This window comes from Choloepus didactylus, chromosome 9, assembly GCF_015220235.1.
Source record: "Choloepus didactylus isolate mChoDid1 chromosome 9, mChoDid1.pri, whole genome shotgun sequence".
Lineage (NCBI taxonomy): Eukaryota > Metazoa > Chordata > Mammalia > Pilosa > Megalonychidae > Choloepus > Choloepus didactylus.
The window spans coordinates 88,216,449-88,234,409 of NC_051315.1; the positions used below are offsets into that span (position 1 = coordinate 88,216,449).

The 17,961-nt window shown below is 35.7% G+C and overlaps 1 protein-coding gene across 2 annotated transcripts in view; it reads right to left on the reverse strand.

Moving 5' to 3' along the window:
* The window catches only part of PGAP1 (post-GPI attachment to proteins inositol deacylase 1), a 114,742-nt gene that overhangs the window by 49,501 nt on the left and 47,280 nt on the right, over window positions 1-17,961 (reverse strand). For both annotated transcript variants that reach the window (XR_005218842.1, XM_037849966.1), the window contains exons 4-7: window positions 13,552-13,723; window positions 9,678-9,835; window positions 5,509-5,561; window positions 4,628-4,694 (exon numbers count right to left, since the gene is read on the reverse strand). Coding sequence is in view for 1 of the 2 variants with exons in the window: in XM_037849966.1 (XP_037705894.1) it covers window positions 4,628-4,694; window positions 5,509-5,561; window positions 9,678-9,835; window positions 13,552-13,723 (450 nt within the window). In the remaining variant the exon portion in view is untranslated. The remainder of the gene's footprint in view (window positions 1-4,627; window positions 4,695-5,508; window positions 5,562-9,677; window positions 9,836-13,551; window positions 13,724-17,961) is intronic.

Sequence of the window (17,961 nt, forward strand, 5' to 3'; positions counted from 1 at the left end):
TATATATAAGCTTATGTGGTACACAATAACTTATATTTATAAATTAGGTGTTGAATCATTGTTATGTGATGAGAATAAATCAACCATGTCAATGATGTTTTAAAATTCTCTGCTTAGCAGGCCATACATCAAATGCTGACCAATGCAAAGATGGTACAAGGTTGTCCGTAGCTTTAGTGAAGGATCAATACCTAGAATCTCCCTTAGGTTTTCTACCTTTCATAACATACTTTTTGCTAGAGCTTATTTGAGTCTTAATTGGACCACTGTTTGCAGTTAAGGTTTCTTATTAAGAGTGTGGGACATAAAAACCTTTGAAACTTAATCTATGAACTGAAAATTTAATAATAAAAACAGTTGCTTGTGCTTCCTTTGCAAGAGGTTTTGCTTCAAATGTTTGCAAGTGGTTATTTGGAATGAGAGGCACATTTTTTCCCCATAGAAACCATTATTAAAAAATTACCAAAAAACTGAACCTTTGATCTCCTTTGGTGGCTCAGTAGAAGGTGACAATCAAGCTAGAAAATTGTACATAACAATGTCTCTAGTAAATCTTTTGAAACTTCTAAAAAAAAAAAAAGAAAAAAAAATGAAAGAAATAAAAGCACAGAGAAATTAAGGACCTTGCCCAAAGTCAATCAGCTATTAAGAGTCTAGGCTGGAATTCAAACCCAGGCAGCATGGTTCCAGAGCCCATGTTCTTAATAGCAATTCTCAAGTAGCAGTTAAGAAGAAAACATGTTTGAAAGACTTACAGAATCAGAAGAGAACTTAAGAGTTCCTCTGGTCTAGTGACACCAACATACTAAGTTCCAAACTCAGACCAGTGCCAATCCCACAACAAAGACTGTACTGGTCACTAAAGAAAATATAAATTGCCAACTGTCTTTCCTTGGAAACTATTCTTTATTCTACCCCACTTTCATCATATCAAAATATCCTTTCTTTTATGAAATGATGAGACCTGACAGTAGGGTTTTTTTGTTTTGTTTTGTTTTGTTTTTTTTGTAGTTTTTCTGTATTTTAAATGCCTTAACAAAATAAAAAGTTGGCAACTTTATGTGAGATTCCCTTTTTAAAAAAACTTTACTGGGGAATAAAATATGTTTGGATTCTACCATCTATTCAACTCTCAAATTTAAACACCAAGGCCTGACAGGTTAAGTGATTTTTGCAGAAACCACAGAGTAAGATAATTAACAAAGCCAGATGAGGACCAGGTCTTTCCAATCCCTTAGGAAGACACCCAGCATTTGCTTGGACACTTCTAATTTGGTACTTTGCAAGACAGTAAATTCTAAATTCAGCAACTCTTACCAAAAGAATGTTTTGCCCTATTTAGGGGAAATATCTGACTCTCTGTTAACTTTGGCATATTAGATTGGAGGATAGCCCTTCGAAAGTTTGAAGACTGTTACATACCCCATCCAAACAAAAATTTCTTCTACAGTTTAAATAACTTCAATACATCAACTGTTTTACATGGAACTGTTTCAGTCCCTTCATCAACCTGATTGCTTTCTTTCAAAACTCAAGTTTGTTGATATCACCCCCTGTACCGGTTTGAGTGTATTGTGTCCCCCAAATGCCATTATCTTTGTAGTCTTGTGTGGGGCAGAAGTTTTGGTGTTGGTTAGATTTGCTTGGAGTGTGCCCCACCCAGCTGTGGGAGATAATTTGGATGAGATGTTCCCATGGAGGCTTGGCCCCACCCATTCGGGGTGGGCCTTGATAGGTGGAGCTATATAAATGAGCTGACTCAAAGAGGAAAGAGAGTGCAGCTGGGAGTGATGTTTTGAAGAGAAGCAAACTTGCTAGAGAGGAACGTCCTGGGAGAAAGCCGTTTTGAGGCCGGAGCTTTGGAGCAGATGCCAGCTGCCTTCCAAGTTAGCAGAGGTTTTCCAGACGCCATTGGCCATCCTCCGGTGAAAGTACCCGATTGCTGAGGTGTTAGCTTGGATGCTTTGTGGCCTTAAGACTGTAACTGTGTAGTGAAATAAACCCCCGTTTTATGAAAGCCTATCCATCTCTGGTGTTTTGCATTCTGCAGCATTAGCAAACTAGGACACCCCCTTAAAATATGGTACACAAAATAGAATACAGTTTTCTTGATATGGTGTAACTAGAGTAAAGGACAGTGGAACTTTTATCTTCATACTTCAATCAACTTAGTCTAATACTAAATAGTTTTAATTTTTTAAAGCAGTCATATCTGTCTAAACTCAATAAAAGGCCATAGGTCTTTATACCAAAACTTCTGTCAAGCCAGGACTCCTGCATCCTTAATCACTTTCTGGGCAATCCATCTACTCACAAGTTTGCAGCTATGAGTTTTATGTTGATAGCCACCAGCATAAATTCTGACTCCTTCCTCAGTAGTACATGTTTGCTATTAATTATACTTTGAGTTATATTTTCCCTGTATATAGGTTCTGCCTGTCTACCTAGACTATGTTTCTTGAGGGGTAAAAATCATATCCTAGCTTTTTATTTACTAGTGTTTATGCAATCCATTATATATAGTGAGCCTGCTAATCACAACACAGTCTCATAAACAGTATTGTATTTTGATTCCTAGCAGTATAGTTACCAAAAATGTCTCAGCTGTCCCTTAAAATGTGACTGTAAAGTACGCATGCATTCAGAATTATAATTTATTATAAACAAGAATTGGAGTTCTTTTCTCATCTTTGGAATCAGTTAATAGAAAAACATGGTTTGATTTATTAAAATTAGTTGTATGTACAATTTTTAAAGAATACATCTATCAATCTGAGGTTCTCCTGGTCTTTATTTGTTGGAATAAAGTTTTTTCTAAATCTATCAAACGTCATTTCAAGTAAAAACTGGTCTTGCAACTTGAACTGATTGCATTATTGTATCTATTTGCACTCTGAAATAGACTTAAAACTTTTACCACAGTTAATCCTCACAAGTCAAACAATGTTGATAAACTAAAAAATGTTGTGTTCCATGACCAATTCAGTGTCAATTCTATATAGCTGATTTACTTTGATACATATGTCAACTAAAATATGGTATCTTGTGACTTAAAATCTGGTAAATCAAAAAACAATTTGGATCTCTTTTATTGCCTTCTTCAGGAGGTAACTGAACCTCATGAGTTGAACTGTATTGAAGATATGTTGTAGTCTTACTTCCCAGTACCTCAGAATGTGACCTTATTTTGGAAATAGAGTTGTTACAGAAGAAATTAGGCAAGTTAAAATAAGGACATACTGGAGTAGGGTGGGCCCTTAATTCAAAATGACTGATGTCTTTAAAGAATGGGAAAGGAGACGAGGACAGATAGATGGGGAAAATGCCATGTGAAGAGACAAACACAGGGGAGTATACCACGTGATGACCAAGGCAGAGATTGAAGCCCAAGAAGAGCTGGCAAGCCACCAGAAGCTAGAAAGAGGCAAGGAAGGATATTCTCCTACAGATTTCAAACTTCTAGTCTCCAGAACTGTGAAACAATAAATTTCTGTTGTTTTAGCCACCCAGTTTTTGTTCCTTTTTAAGGCAGCCCTAGGAAACTAAGACACTAAGTATCTATGATCTCTCTAATAGTGGTTATGCAGCTTTCTGAAAAGAAAGAAATATATAGCCACCTCCAGCCCCAAAAGAGTATGCTACAGAGGAAAGGTTCTAAAGACACAATAATAAGGAAAGTAGTACCTGTAGATTATTGAGAAAGGCCATACATACTGGTCTCTCAAAGAATTGGAACCTTCAGGGGAAAGATTCCAAAAATATCTGCACTGCAATACTTTATTATAATGAAAAAGATTTCCAAATATGCAAGAACTTTTCCAAAAGGAGAAACCAGAGCCATAGTTCTCAAAACATGTTTCTAGGGAACAGTGAAGTACTGCAAGATAACTGGAGGTGAAAGGTTGCTTAAAATATATAATGGCAATCTGTCCCCAACTCACAGAAAAAAAATTGTAATTAATGGATAAAATTCTCTGAATTTTGCTGAAATCCTTGGTTGCCACTACTATTTATCTGCTAGTAGACAAGAAAGAGATGAAAGAGTAATAAAAAAATTTGTAGGATACTATTATTTCCAGGTATTCTGCTAAATGAACAACTTGTAACATCATGAGTAAATTCTCAGTGGAGAAAAGGTTCAACTTCTAGAAGTATATAATTTAGTTTCAATGAACTTGGATTATTTAATGGATATATACATTTATAATTAGAAAGGCAAAGATGCTTTTTGTTTAAATGTCGTTCAAAATGTCTAATAAAATATACAACATCTACAATATATTACTAAGAAGAAAAAAAAATTATCAAATAGCTTTCAATAAGTATTCTCCTTAAATTAAAAAAAGTTAGAGGAGGATATATCAAACTTTAAACCGTAAAAGGGAGGAATTGGGGGAAAGATTTAGGGTATCCTTTCACTCTTTCATTATCATTGCATTCTAGGAATTATTGATAGTAGTCAAAGTATTATTAGGAAAAAATAAAGTTATTTCCATTTTGGAACTAATTACAGTCAAATAAAGTATAGGTTTCTGTTTTCATCAAAGTAAAGAAAGTATGAAACCCATTACTGATATAACAAAAGATGTCATTTTACTGAAATAACTTTTGGCTTAAAAATACATACTTGTTTAGTATCAGCATCAATAAGATCAAAGAATGCTCGAATTGTAGTTAATTGCAATTGTTTACACCTAAAGAATAAAATAAGTTGTTATAAATGAAACTTAAACATACTTTTGATTCAAGCATGCACAATTCTATTATTTAATGGAATATTTTAGTTTCTTCTAACCCTGTAAACTGTAAAATAATTTAACGAATCATTCTTATTTGGCATATACCTTAAAGTAGAAACTTATAAAAGCAAAGCAAACTAAATCTTCCTGGATGCTTGACAGCAGAAGTACCAGTCTTTCTATCTTCTCTAAATCTCCTAGTCTACCGCAGCAATAGATGAACTGTCTGCCCCATCCTTTTTTGCCTGAACTGTTGTGGTTCTTGCAGGTATCACTGCTTGCACAGCCAGAAAGTCGAAAGAGAATCTTTAAGCAATAACACACAGAGATGGGTACTAGGGTCTGCCTATTTCTTAATCCCTATTTAATCTCTTATTTTCTCATTTATATAAAGGCTACATCTAATTTCTAAGTTTTCCATTTGGTGTTCCTAGAATAGCCAATGCTGTTTTGACCAAATACCTGAGACTGGTGATTGGCCAGGAGCTCAGAGTCCTACAAGTTCATTTAATTCCACCCAACTACGACAAACTCTAAAATCTTGGTCTTTGATGCTAGTTTCATTTGAGACCAGTGCTACTGCAATTTTCTTCAGAAGATGATTTACAGGTTGTCAAGGCCACTTTGGTCAAACTGAGGTAAGAACCAAGGCTAGAACTCTAAGCCCCAAATTAATATTTATTTACAGAAAAAGCTCGAAGAAATCTAACAAACCATATAATGCACTGAGGCCATCAATAATTCACCAAAGTAAGTTATATTAACTTACCACACTATGGAAAGGTGGTCTGTTGAGACCCAGGTCTTAGGCACCGCTGAACTCTGAAAGGAAAGAAAAAGAAATCAAACTTAATAAAAGCATATTTTTTATTCTGCAAAAGGTTTGAAATACTTACATGCTAATATTTAGAAACATGTAACATTAGTTTTACTATATTATGATGTATAAACATTGTGAAGATATCTAAAAATATCTTCTTTATTGCTTGAGGCAAGCTTAAATTATCCTTTAAAAATTATTAAAGTATCCACAGAGTCCCTACTAAAATTTCATGTCTAAGTTTTTGATTACTCTAATAAAAGCCTGAGTTTAAGGTTCTTTAATGAACCATAGTTTATGTATAAGCTACAAGAGAAATTTCAGTAATTTTAGTTCTGACTAAACCACTACTTGATAGATTCTAAGATGTTACTTCTTAATCAAGGGGTGTGCATTACTTAAGCCTAGGGAGATTTTTTTTTTTCAATATGCCTGATCACTATCCCAAAACTACCAAATCAGACTCTCAGAATTGGAGCCCAGCCTTACTTATTTGGAAAAAATTCCCTAGATAATTAGGATTTATACTATTGGTTAGAGATATAAGGGCAAAAGGCTCCTAAAAAATAAAACTATTTGCAGGAGGCTGCCTAACATTGTCACAACACCCTTCAAGCACTAAAGATTCCTTTTCATACCAGGTAATGATCTCCCTGTGAACAGTACCTTTCACACAATAGAGGATCATTAAGTAAATCTGATTTTATTTTTCCCAGCATCTCTATTTGCATCATTAAAGACACAATGCACTGCCATCACTAAAACTGAAAAAATGAAATGAAAATAGGAACCTACAGCATAGATGCAAGAAAATTTACAGATAATACCTAAAATGTCTAATAAATGAACTAAAAAATTAGGTATTTATAACTTCTAAAGAGTCACTGTCGCCCTCATACTCTGCAAATAATAACATGTCTTTGGGTTCCAGGTTCTGAAGTAGAAGGGATCTATAGCTTATTTGTTGAATTTATAATCTGGGATCATATTTAGGAATTACTGCTGACAGCTTATTAAAAAATGGAGACAACCAGGGTTCACTGTGGTTCTAAAACTACATTAGATGCTCAGCAGAGAAAGAACTCATAGCAAATAGCATTTATCATTACCAAGAATATAAAACTGGCTTACTTTCACACAGTCTAAGTAATGCATGTGTGCTAGAGCTGTAAAAGGGAAAGGTAACACAAATAATAAAGGTAGTTATTCATGATCTTGTGGTGAAAACTGCTATATGTCCACCAAAATCAATTCTTCCCTTCTTGCACATCTACTAGCCTCTCTTACTTTAAGGTGTGTCTAAGTTTTCTCTGATGGTATGTGAGTAGGAATGATGTATGCAATTTCCAGGCTTGATACAAAAAACTTTCTCTGCCGCTCTCCTCCACACTCTTTGCTCCTTCCTGTGGGTTAAAATAGCAATGACTAAAGCAACCTTGGAAGTAAAGCATTCAAAATGGGGATGCCTGCTGTTAGTCTGGGTCCCTCAATGTGACCCTTTGGAAAACCACCCACCAACCTAAATACCTGCTCAGGACAATTAGGTAAGTAAAATGTAAACTTGTATTGGGTTTAAATACCATCACCAGATGGGTGTATATTACAGCACTTTAGCCTACACTACTAACACAATTGCTGTCTTCAACTTAAAAGAGTTCTCTAGCCTGTGGAGAATGCAGGGGTATTCGCCTACCCCACCTCCATGGTTGCTAACATGACAACAGACATAGGGGACTGGTGGTTTGATGGGTTGAGCCCTCTACCACAGGTTTTACCCTTGGGAAGACGGTTGCTGCAAAGGAGAGGCTAGGCCTCCCTACGGTTGTGCCTAAGAGCCTCGTCCCGAATGCCTCTTCGTTGCTCAGATGTGGCCCTGTCTCTCCAGCTAAGCCAACTTGAAAGGTGAAATCACTGCCCTCCCCCCTACGTGGGATCAGACACCCAGGGGAGTGAATCTCCCTGGCAACGTGGAATATGACTCCCGGGGAGGAATGTAGACCTGGCATCGTGGGACGGAGAACATCTTCTTGACCAAAAGGGGGATGTGAAAGGAAATGAAATAAGCTTCAGTGGCAGAGAGATTCCAAAAGGAGCCGAGAGTTCACTCTGGTGGGCACTCTTATGCACACTTTAGACAACCCTTTTTAGGTTCTAAAGAATTGGGGTAGCTGGTGGTGGATACCTGAAACTATCAAACTACAACCCAGAACCCATGAATCTCGAAGACAGTTGTATAAAAATGTAGCTTATGAGGGGTGACAATGGGATTGGGAAAGCCATAAGGACCACACTCCACTTTGTCTAGTTTATGGATGGATGAGTAGAAAGATAGGGGAAGGAAACAAACAGACAAAGGTACCCAGTGTTCTTTTTTACTTCAATTGCTCTTTTTCACTCTAATTATTATTCTTGTTATTTTTGTGTGTGTGCTAATGAAGGTGTCAGGGATTGATTTGGGTGATGAATGTACCACTATGTAATGGTACTGTAAACAATTGAAAGTACGATTTGTTTTGTATGACTGTGTGGTATGTGAATATATCTCAATAAAATGAAGATTAAAAAAAAAAAAAAAAGTTCTCTAATCCCAATGACTGTATATGTCATTTAACTATCTTTGAGATAATATTCAAGTATTATTTCTCTTAAATAATTGCTATTTGAAAGTAAACATACATGCAGACATACAAAAGACTGTAGACTTTATTGGAGCTAAAGATAAAACAAAGCTCATGTTATACAATGGCTAGTTTTGAGAAAATTCCGTAAGCAGTAAAATATTTTCATCAGAGATAGAGAAAACAAGCTGCCTGGAAAGCAATACACTGTCAAACGGATTAGAAAAGAGGGAAACACACAGACATACACACACACTCAAAGGATTAAAAAGACCAAAATTCTTTAAAAGACAACCTGCAGAATATAGTATCAATACAGTATCATGCTGCAGACCAAGTCTAGGAAACAAGCAGTATCTTATTTTTATATGACTAAAACATCTGTGTTTACTAAAGAGCCCACATTTAGTTTTCTGAGAAATTCGAGTAAATATCTACCCAAAATATTCAACACCAAATAAGATTCATACCAACAATAACGAGACTTGAGAGATCTACCAATTTAGTTCCAAAGCTATTCTAGCTGCATTCCAACTACCCCAGTTCCAAGTAAATGAATGGTATGTAATAGCAGAATAGTTTAATAATTTTTGTTGTACATATGGCAAACATTCAATCAATTTAATGAATTAATAAACAGCAATCTAAGGTGGGGCAACAGATGAGATGAGTAAAGGAATATCTATGAAGAGGGATGACTATGAAGCAGTGACTTTCTAACACTCTTCTAAAAGAATAAAAGGAACAGGTAGAACACACTATATAGATGTTTCTCTTAGAAATTAAATTAAGCTATATTTGGAGACAATGTGTATACTGAGTTGAGAGGTTTATATCTTAACTGAAGACATCAAGCTTAAATATACAAGAAATAATATCAGTCCTAAAAGGAAACTTGAACTCACTTTACACAGGCTATGTATCCCAGTTAAAGACCAAATACTTGATGTCCTAGCAGGGAAGAATAATTAGCAAATTAATTAAGCAAAATTCTCTTTATACTTATACTATCAAAGCTTATCATTTTATTTTAACATTGGTAAACTTTCATTAAAGTTTAGCATTCAGGAGTATATGATATGTATGATATCTAATACTATTGTATATAGTATACCATTCAGATACCACTAGAGGCCCCTGGACTTTAGAATACACTTTCTTATACTAACATCTCTAATCAAAGGATAGGATCTTATTTTGGTTAAAAAACAATTATTCCTCATAAATAAGACTCATTTTCACAAAGTTTCTAAGATCTTTTTTACTTTCTATGGACAAAAGCATCAATGTCCCTGTCCTCCCAACAAATTCATATTCATTCATTCATACTTCCTGTCCCTCTCTCTCTCTCTCTCACACACACACACACCAGACACACAGACACACAGCAATCCTACACCAACAAAGCAGTCATTCCCAAGTCGCTACATATTATTTCTCCTTTCATGACACACTGGGTCCATCATGCAACTATTTCAGTAGAATCTTAAAAAAGATTACCACAACAGATAAGGCACTGGTATGATGGCTTAATTTTGGTAGAAAAGTCAGTCCTGAACGAACTTGGTAATCTCGGAATCCTCCAGCTACAGAAAGTGTGGTTAAATTTATGTGTTGAGCATTCAGAATCCAATAGTTGTTTACAGTCATATAAAAATCTGGTAGGAAATGAAAAAAAGAAAGGTTAAAAAGTAGTAGTTAGATATCACTTCATGCCCACTAGAATGGCTATTAAAAAAAAAAACAACAGAAAATAACAAGTGTTAGTAAGGATACATTGTTGATGGGAATGTAAAATGGTATAGCCACTGTGGAAATCAATTTGGTGGCTCCACTGAAAGTTGAACACAGAATTACCATATGACCCAGCAAACCCACTTCTTGGTATATATTCAAAAGAACTGAAAGCAAGGACTCAAACAGATTTTTGTACAGCAGTTATTCACAATAGTCAAAAGGTGGAAACAACCCAAGTGTTCATCAACAGATGAATGGATAAACAAAATGTGGTACATACATACGTGGAATATTATTCAGCCATAAAAATAAATGAAGTTCTGATACTTCTACAACATGGATGAACCTTGAAGACCATGTTGGGTGAAATAAGGCAGACACAAAAAGACAAATATTGTATGATCTTACTTATATGAAATACCTAGAATAAGCAAATTTCATCGAGTCAGATAGTAGATTACAGGTTATTAAGGGCCAGGGACAGGGGAGAGGATGGGAGAGTTATTGATTAATGGGTACAGAGTTAGTTTCACTTTGAGGTGATGAAAATGTTGGAGTTATGGATATTGGTGATGGTAGCACAATACTGTGAATGTAATTAATATCACTGAATTACACACTTGAAAATGGTTAAAAAGGGAAATTATGAGTTGTAGATATGTTACTACAATAAAAAGTTTAAAAAGTAGTAGTCCTCTGCAATGCTAATATTATCTATCCTTATCTATAATGCTAATATTAAACTGAATTTCTGCTTAAGCCAACTAAATGGTCTATTAACAATGTGTTACTCACATTTCTCTATTTTTAGTAAAATCAATACTTTTCATATATTCCCCCATTAAATCAGAGTACAAACATTAAGAGTTACTAAAGGCATCAATAAAGGAAAAAAAGATACAAATTTTATTAGTTTTGACGAATCCATATGCAAACAGGTCTCTCTACATTCCACAATCATGCTTCTTGTTCAAGAGCCACACAGTATAGCAAGGAAAGGAGACTCAAAAATTCTCCCAAAGATAGAAGTTCATTATGCTAAAGAGTCGTAGACCTCCCTAATCACACCAGAGTCCCTGCTTGTGAGGGCTTAGAGGCTCTCTACTGTGACCAACTACCACCACACGAAGTTCTTACAATACAATCTATAAGGACAATGCCATTGACATCTGTCTTAGGACTCTGCTGCTGTGGAAAATCTTAGGGTGAGAGTTCTACTCATTTAATGCAACACAGTACAAAAGGAAGAGCCTGCAGATAATTTTTAATTTTGTCTATGGAAGGTGACAAAATTTTAGTGTCAAAGATTACCAAACTGAGGCCAAGGCTGATGAGATCTTATTTCATTTTCTGATGATCAAAACTTAATGTATTTTAATCCTGGTATTTGATCCTACTGAGGACTTCAAACATTTTGGAACAGCAATATCCCATTAAAGATCTCAGCAGTATTTACTTAGTTGCCACCAAGAAAACCCAATCCTAACATCTCTAGGACCTGGGACAACAGTGCCAATGGGACACACATGTCATATGTCTAAATATTTAAAACTTAAAAATCCAGCAAACAAACTGTTAATTAATATGCTTTCCCCTTCTCTTTCCATCTCAATTCCATCCTGCAATGGTGACTGTGCACACATCTAAGCTCTGTCTTATCTACCTTCTGCAGAGCCACCTCTTGGCCACAACTCAAGCTTAGGGTTGTACATACCTGCCCTAAGGAAGACAAATCCAGGCAAAAGGCCAGTACAAGTCCTGGAAGTAGGCTTGGGCATTTGGGAAGACATTCTGGAGTCTTGGAGCACAGTCTAGAAATAGAGGCACGGAATCCATGTGGGAAACCCCTTGGCCCACATACTCCTCACCATGTGGGGAAAGGCAGGACTACAGTAGAGCCCTCTACAGTGCAGTACTTCTATTTAAGGGCAGGATTTCCAGCAAGTGTAAACAAGAGTCTACTTCTGGAGGTCATATGGGTCTCCGTCTCAACCTCTCTCCCAAATTTAAAACCTACAGCCTCTCTAGTTCTTTTGCATTTTCACTGTAATTCTTGCTTAATGCAATAAAGAATAAATGCAGAGAAAACAAGAAAGAGGCCTGCTACTTATTAGAAAGGCACCTTGGCCCTAAGAATCACTTTCAGTCTGAGTTTTCAGGAATAAAGACCACTGCTATCCTCCAAAACAAAATCTGCCTCGTGAAAGTTCATTCCTCAAAGAATTTTTTAAAATCCATTTTAAGTAATTCTAATTTATCCTGCACGGCTCATCCACATACACCATATAAAATAAAATAACAGAAAGAGTTCTTAATTGTTGTGACAAGTACTGTGACTTCTAGCCTTTGATTTTTTTCAAAACCTATAGGTGATTTATGACTAGAAGTAGCATAACAGATATTTAGACAACTTCAATAACAAAATGAAAATGTTCTGTTCTTAAAAGATTAATATAGGCAAAGTTTTAAATGCAAGAACAGAAATATCAAACTGTACAGCAAACAGTGTTGCACCAGATACTTACAGCAAATAAATGATACCTTGGTAATGGTATTATGTTAAGATGGGCACTTTACAAAACTACTTTTGTTAGAAGTCACAGTAGTAACTGCGATATATTTCTCATTTAACTGTAAACATCATAATTCATAATTAAGGTAACGCAAATACTGATAGGGTAAGAAGTCACGTAAATGTACTGATCAGGAAACATAATTTTTTTTTTTTAAAGAATATTTTCCTCTACTCATACTATTCTTATAAGCAGATAATACCTTCATTTATTTAATAAAAGGTTGAAATAGCAGGCATTTAATTCTTATTCTGTAACATTACCACCATTTGATCAGATGATAGAAATCATAAACTCCCACTGTTTATTTAAAGTTCCTTGCAATGTTATGTTATCCATAATTTTATTTCCTATGTTATAATATGGTACCTCAATTAAGAGGCAAAAGTTAAGAACACAGGCCCAGGAACAAGCTTGCAGGGTCAAATATTGACTCCATTACCTTCTTGCCATGTGACTTTGGTCAAGAACTTCATCGTGGCCTCCTCTTTCTATCCATAAACATGGGGATGTTAATAGTGTCTATCTTACAAAACTGCTTTAGGGATTGAGTTAATACATCATGTAAAGGCCTTAACATAATGCCCAAAATATAGCAGGAATTCAATAAATATTAGCAATGCTACCTCACCATATAAAACATTAGTACATCTATTTATTTAAAACTAGACATTTCTACTATTTTACTTAAATATAAATTTATTTTGAATAGAATACTGAAAGAGTCAACAAAACACAGGTAGTTTAAACATGCCTTAAGAGACAGGGAGTCATCCTCAAGAATAACTAAACTGAGCTATAACAAGAAGCCCAAGGGCCTAAGACATATGTCATCCATGCTAAGATGCTACATAGAGAAAAAGCTAATAGCAGTTTCAATTATGAGCCTAAATTGAAAGTTACAAAGAGATATGTTCAGAATTGGAGGTGCTTATTTGCAGTTGAGTTACTTTACACATGGATAACTCTGTAGCACACTCTAAAGGGAGGAGCTATGGGGACTTATTTATTTGATCCTGAGCAATAATGGGGAGGTCAGTTAGTGTTTATGGAACAGTACTCACCTGTAATAAAATGATCCAGTGGCATCACTGGAGCGACATGAGGTGTGGCTTGTGTAATAAGAAGATTTATCAGATCTTGTTTAAAATTTTTCAACGTAAGCAATGCTCTTGCAACAAGGCCACCCATAGAATGACCAACTATTGCCACACTTTTTGGAGCAAATTCTTGACCCTATCAAAAAAAAAAATCACCAAAGCATAATTAAGGCTCAGTAACATAATAAAAATGTTGAATACTTTTCTCTGCATATGAACAATTTTATAGAAAAAAGAAAATTTATATAACCTCCCATCTTATTTTACAAAAATATATCTTTAAATAATTGTAACTAGTGTATACACACTATTTTGCATTCTGCTAAACATTTTGAACAGCTATACTTTGGTTTTGGTCTAGCAAAGCTTATTTGTACCATTTGTTAAATTGGATGTAATCTGAAGTGTAATTACATTTGGTGTATACCATAATATTAGATCTTACAAGATATAAGAAAACAGATCTTTATTTATAATTGGAAATACCACAAAAAAAGCCAGGGTAATTATGGCTGGCATAGCAAAATACCACCTCATCATGTCACTATACCTTATTTCATCAAATTATTTCTCTATTTCGCACATGGATTTTTTAATTTATTTTTATTTTTTTATTTTGAAATAAATTCAGTTATAGGAACAGTTGCAAAAACAATACTAACCCCATACACAGAATTCCATCATACCCTGACCCCCCTCCCCCAATAGCCCAATCCACCAACTTTAACATGTTGTCACATCGCTATTTCTTTCCCTCGCTATCTATCATCCATCATCTATTGGTCTGTCTTCTGAACATATGAGAGCTGGCTGCACACATCCTTGAACAAACACTATAATCCACATATACACTTTCCATGAATAACATTCTTTTATGCAATCCCATTAAGCGCAGCTAAGAAGTACAAGAGATTCAACAGTGACACAAAGCTTACATTTTATATTTCCTTTTCCTTATGTCTCAACTGTGTCCCTTTGAGCCTCCTGTCCTCCATCCTCCAATCCCATCCAGGTTCATCCTTGACATTCGATTGTCGTATATTTAGACTGTCTTTTTTTTTTCCAATTGTGGAAACATATATACAGCCTAAATCTTCCCATTCCACCCCCTCCCTAGCCTTCCATTAGTGGGATTAATCACATTTAGAATGTTGTAATGTTCTTTCCCACCATCCATTACTAGAAATTTCCCTTCACCTCAAACAGCAACCCTACACTCATTTCTTAACACCCCATTGCCCCTTCCCCCATTTCTCTTAACCCATACTCTATTTTTCATCTCTATGGTTATATTCTCTGATAATTTCTTTGTGTTTACTGTGAGGCTTAACATTAACCTCTTAAATCCATAACAATCTTGTTTTTCTTTGATACCACCTTCATTTCAATAGGACACATAAACTATGTTCCTATACTCCATTCCCCCACCTTTATATAGTTGTCTAAAATAACATATTTTACGTTGAGTTCAAAACCACTGATTTGTCATTAGAGTTGGTGTATTTTATATCATGTAGGAAGTAAAAAGTGGAGTTACAGTTCAAAAATTATTGACTTCTATTTGTATTCCATTGTGGTTGGAGAATGTGCTTTGAGTATATTCAATTTTATTTTTTTAATTTATTGAGGTTTGTTTTATGTCCCAGCTTATGGTCCCTTCTAGAGAAAGATCCATGATCACTAGAGAAAAATGAGTGTCTTGGTGATTTGGGATGTAAGGTACTATATATGTCTCTTAAAATTCTCTATATCTCTCTCCTTTCTTTGTTTCTCTGTTGGTAGGGCTCCCTTAAGAATCTGAAGTAGGGCAGGTCTTTTATTGGCAAAGTCTCTCAGCATTTGTTTGTCTGTGAAAAATTTAAGCTCTCCCTCAAATCTGAAGGAGAGTTTTGCTGGATAAAGTATTCTTGGTTGGAAATTTTTCTCTCTCAGAATTTTAAATATGTCATGCCACTGCCTTCTCACCTCCATGGTGGCTGCTGAGTAGTCACAACTTAGTCTTCTGTTGTTTCCTTTGTATGTGGTGAACTGCTTTTCTCTTGCTGCTTTCAGAACTTGCTCCTTCTCTTCAGTATTTGAGAGTCTGATCAGAATATGTCTCGGAGTGGGTGTAGCTGGATTTATTCTATTTGGAGTTCGCTGGGCATTTATGCTTTGTGTATGTATACTGTGCAGAAGGTTGGGGAAGTTTTCCCCAACAATTTCTTTGAATACTCTTTCTAGGCCTTCACCCTTCTCTTCCCCTTCTGGGACACCAATGAGTCTTAAGTTTGGATTTATATTTTTATTTTATTTTATTTTACTTTATCTTATTTTATTTTTTTTTAATTAAATTCAGTTTTATTGAAATACATTCACACACCATACAATCATCCATGGTATACAATCCACTGTCCACAGTATGAAAACATAGTTATGCGTTCATCATCACAATCTATCTCTGAACATTTTCCTTACATCAGAAAGAACCAGAACAAGAATAAAAAATAAAAGTGAAAAAAAGAAGACCCAAATCATCCCCCCATCCCACCTCATTTGTCCTTTAGTTTTTATCCCCATTTTTCTACTCATCCATACACTAGATAAAGGGGGTGTGATCCACAAGGTCTTCACAATCACACTGTCACCCCTTATAATCTACATTATTATATAATTGTCTTCAGGAGTCCAGACTGCTGGGTTGGAGTTTGGTAGTTTCAGGTATTCACTTCTAGCTATTGCAATACATTAAAACCTAAGAGGTGTTATCTATATAGTGCATAAGAATGTCCACCAGAGTGACCTCTCAACTCCATTTGAAATCTCTCAGCCACTGAAACTATTTCGTCCCATTTTGCATCCCCCTTTTGGTCAAGAAGATACTCTCAGGCCCATGATGCCAGGTCCAGATTCATCCCCGGGAGTCATATTCTGCATTGCCAGGGAGATTTAAAACCCTGGGAGTCGGGTCCCACATAGAGGGGGAGGGCAGCGAGTTCACCTGTCGAGATGGCTCAGTTAGAGAGAGAGAGGGCCACATCTGAGCAACAAAGAGGTACTCAGGGGGGAGACTCTTAGGCACAATTACATGCAAATTTAGACTCTCCTTTGCGGTAACAAGCTTCATAAGGGCAAATCACATGATCAAGGGCTCAGCACATCAAACTGCCAGTCCCAATGTTTGTGACAACATCAACACCAGTCCAGGTGAGGATGTCCAACACATCCGCACCTTCCCCCAGATCCTCGGGGCTGGGGAGGGGGAGGCTGTAAATACATTTTTTATTATCTGCCCAAATTACTCTGGGATGTGTCATTATTTCACTCCAGCCTATACTAACCTACCGTATCTCACTTCCTATTCAAAGTTCCATGCAATTGTGGTGTTTGAACAAATCAACTGTAGAGTTGTACCATTTAGAAAATTTAGATCCTGTACCAAATAGATATCTCTTTCTTTGGTCTCATATGGAAGTTGAAGCTTTAAAACACAATCAGTTTCAACCTTTACCCTTTGGCCTGGCTTGCCCCGGTCTTAACCAGACCTGCTTCACTCATATCACTAATTGAAGTCTGGGCTCTTTTTCAGCTTTTTTTTTTTTTGACAGTGGCTGTATGCACTAATACTGACATTCATATCTGCCGAGTTCTAGCTCTGAGTTTCAGGTGTCTCAGAGATATGCATTGTTCCAGAGAACAGTCAGGTTATACGCTAGGGGATCAGCATCTCAAAGTTTAGAGACAGGCATTACAATTCAGGGATAGAGTTAACTGCTGTAAGAGCTTACAATCTAGGGACTATTACAATTATTATGTCCATGTTAGGCTATGTTCTAAGATTCAATTCTGAGTTTACACATTGTAGTTAGTCCATATTGGTGAGGCATCATCCCTCTCACCATGTTTTCTCCAACACTTTTACTCCTATATATATATTTTCCTACAATTTCATAGCGATATATTCACATACCATACATTTAACCACAGTGTATAATCAGTTGTTCATGGTATCATCATACAGTTGTACATTTATCACCACAATCAGCACTTGAACATATTGATTACAAGAAAAACTGTTTTTTTTTAGCAATAAGAAAAAAATGATAAAAAGAAAAATAACATGTCATACAATATAATATACTAGTAAGGACAGCAAATAACACCACTACCAAGAATCCCACATTCCTCCCCTATATCCCCCTCTCATATACATTTAGCATTGGCGTATTGCCTTTGTTACATTTAATGGAGGTATATTACAATGTTACTGTTCACCATAGACTCCAGTTTGCTTTGATTACGTTTTTTCCTGAATACCATCCCCTTTTCAACTCTCTACATGGCTGACATTCATTTACTTTCCCACATGCAAAAACATTTTTATATTTGTATATT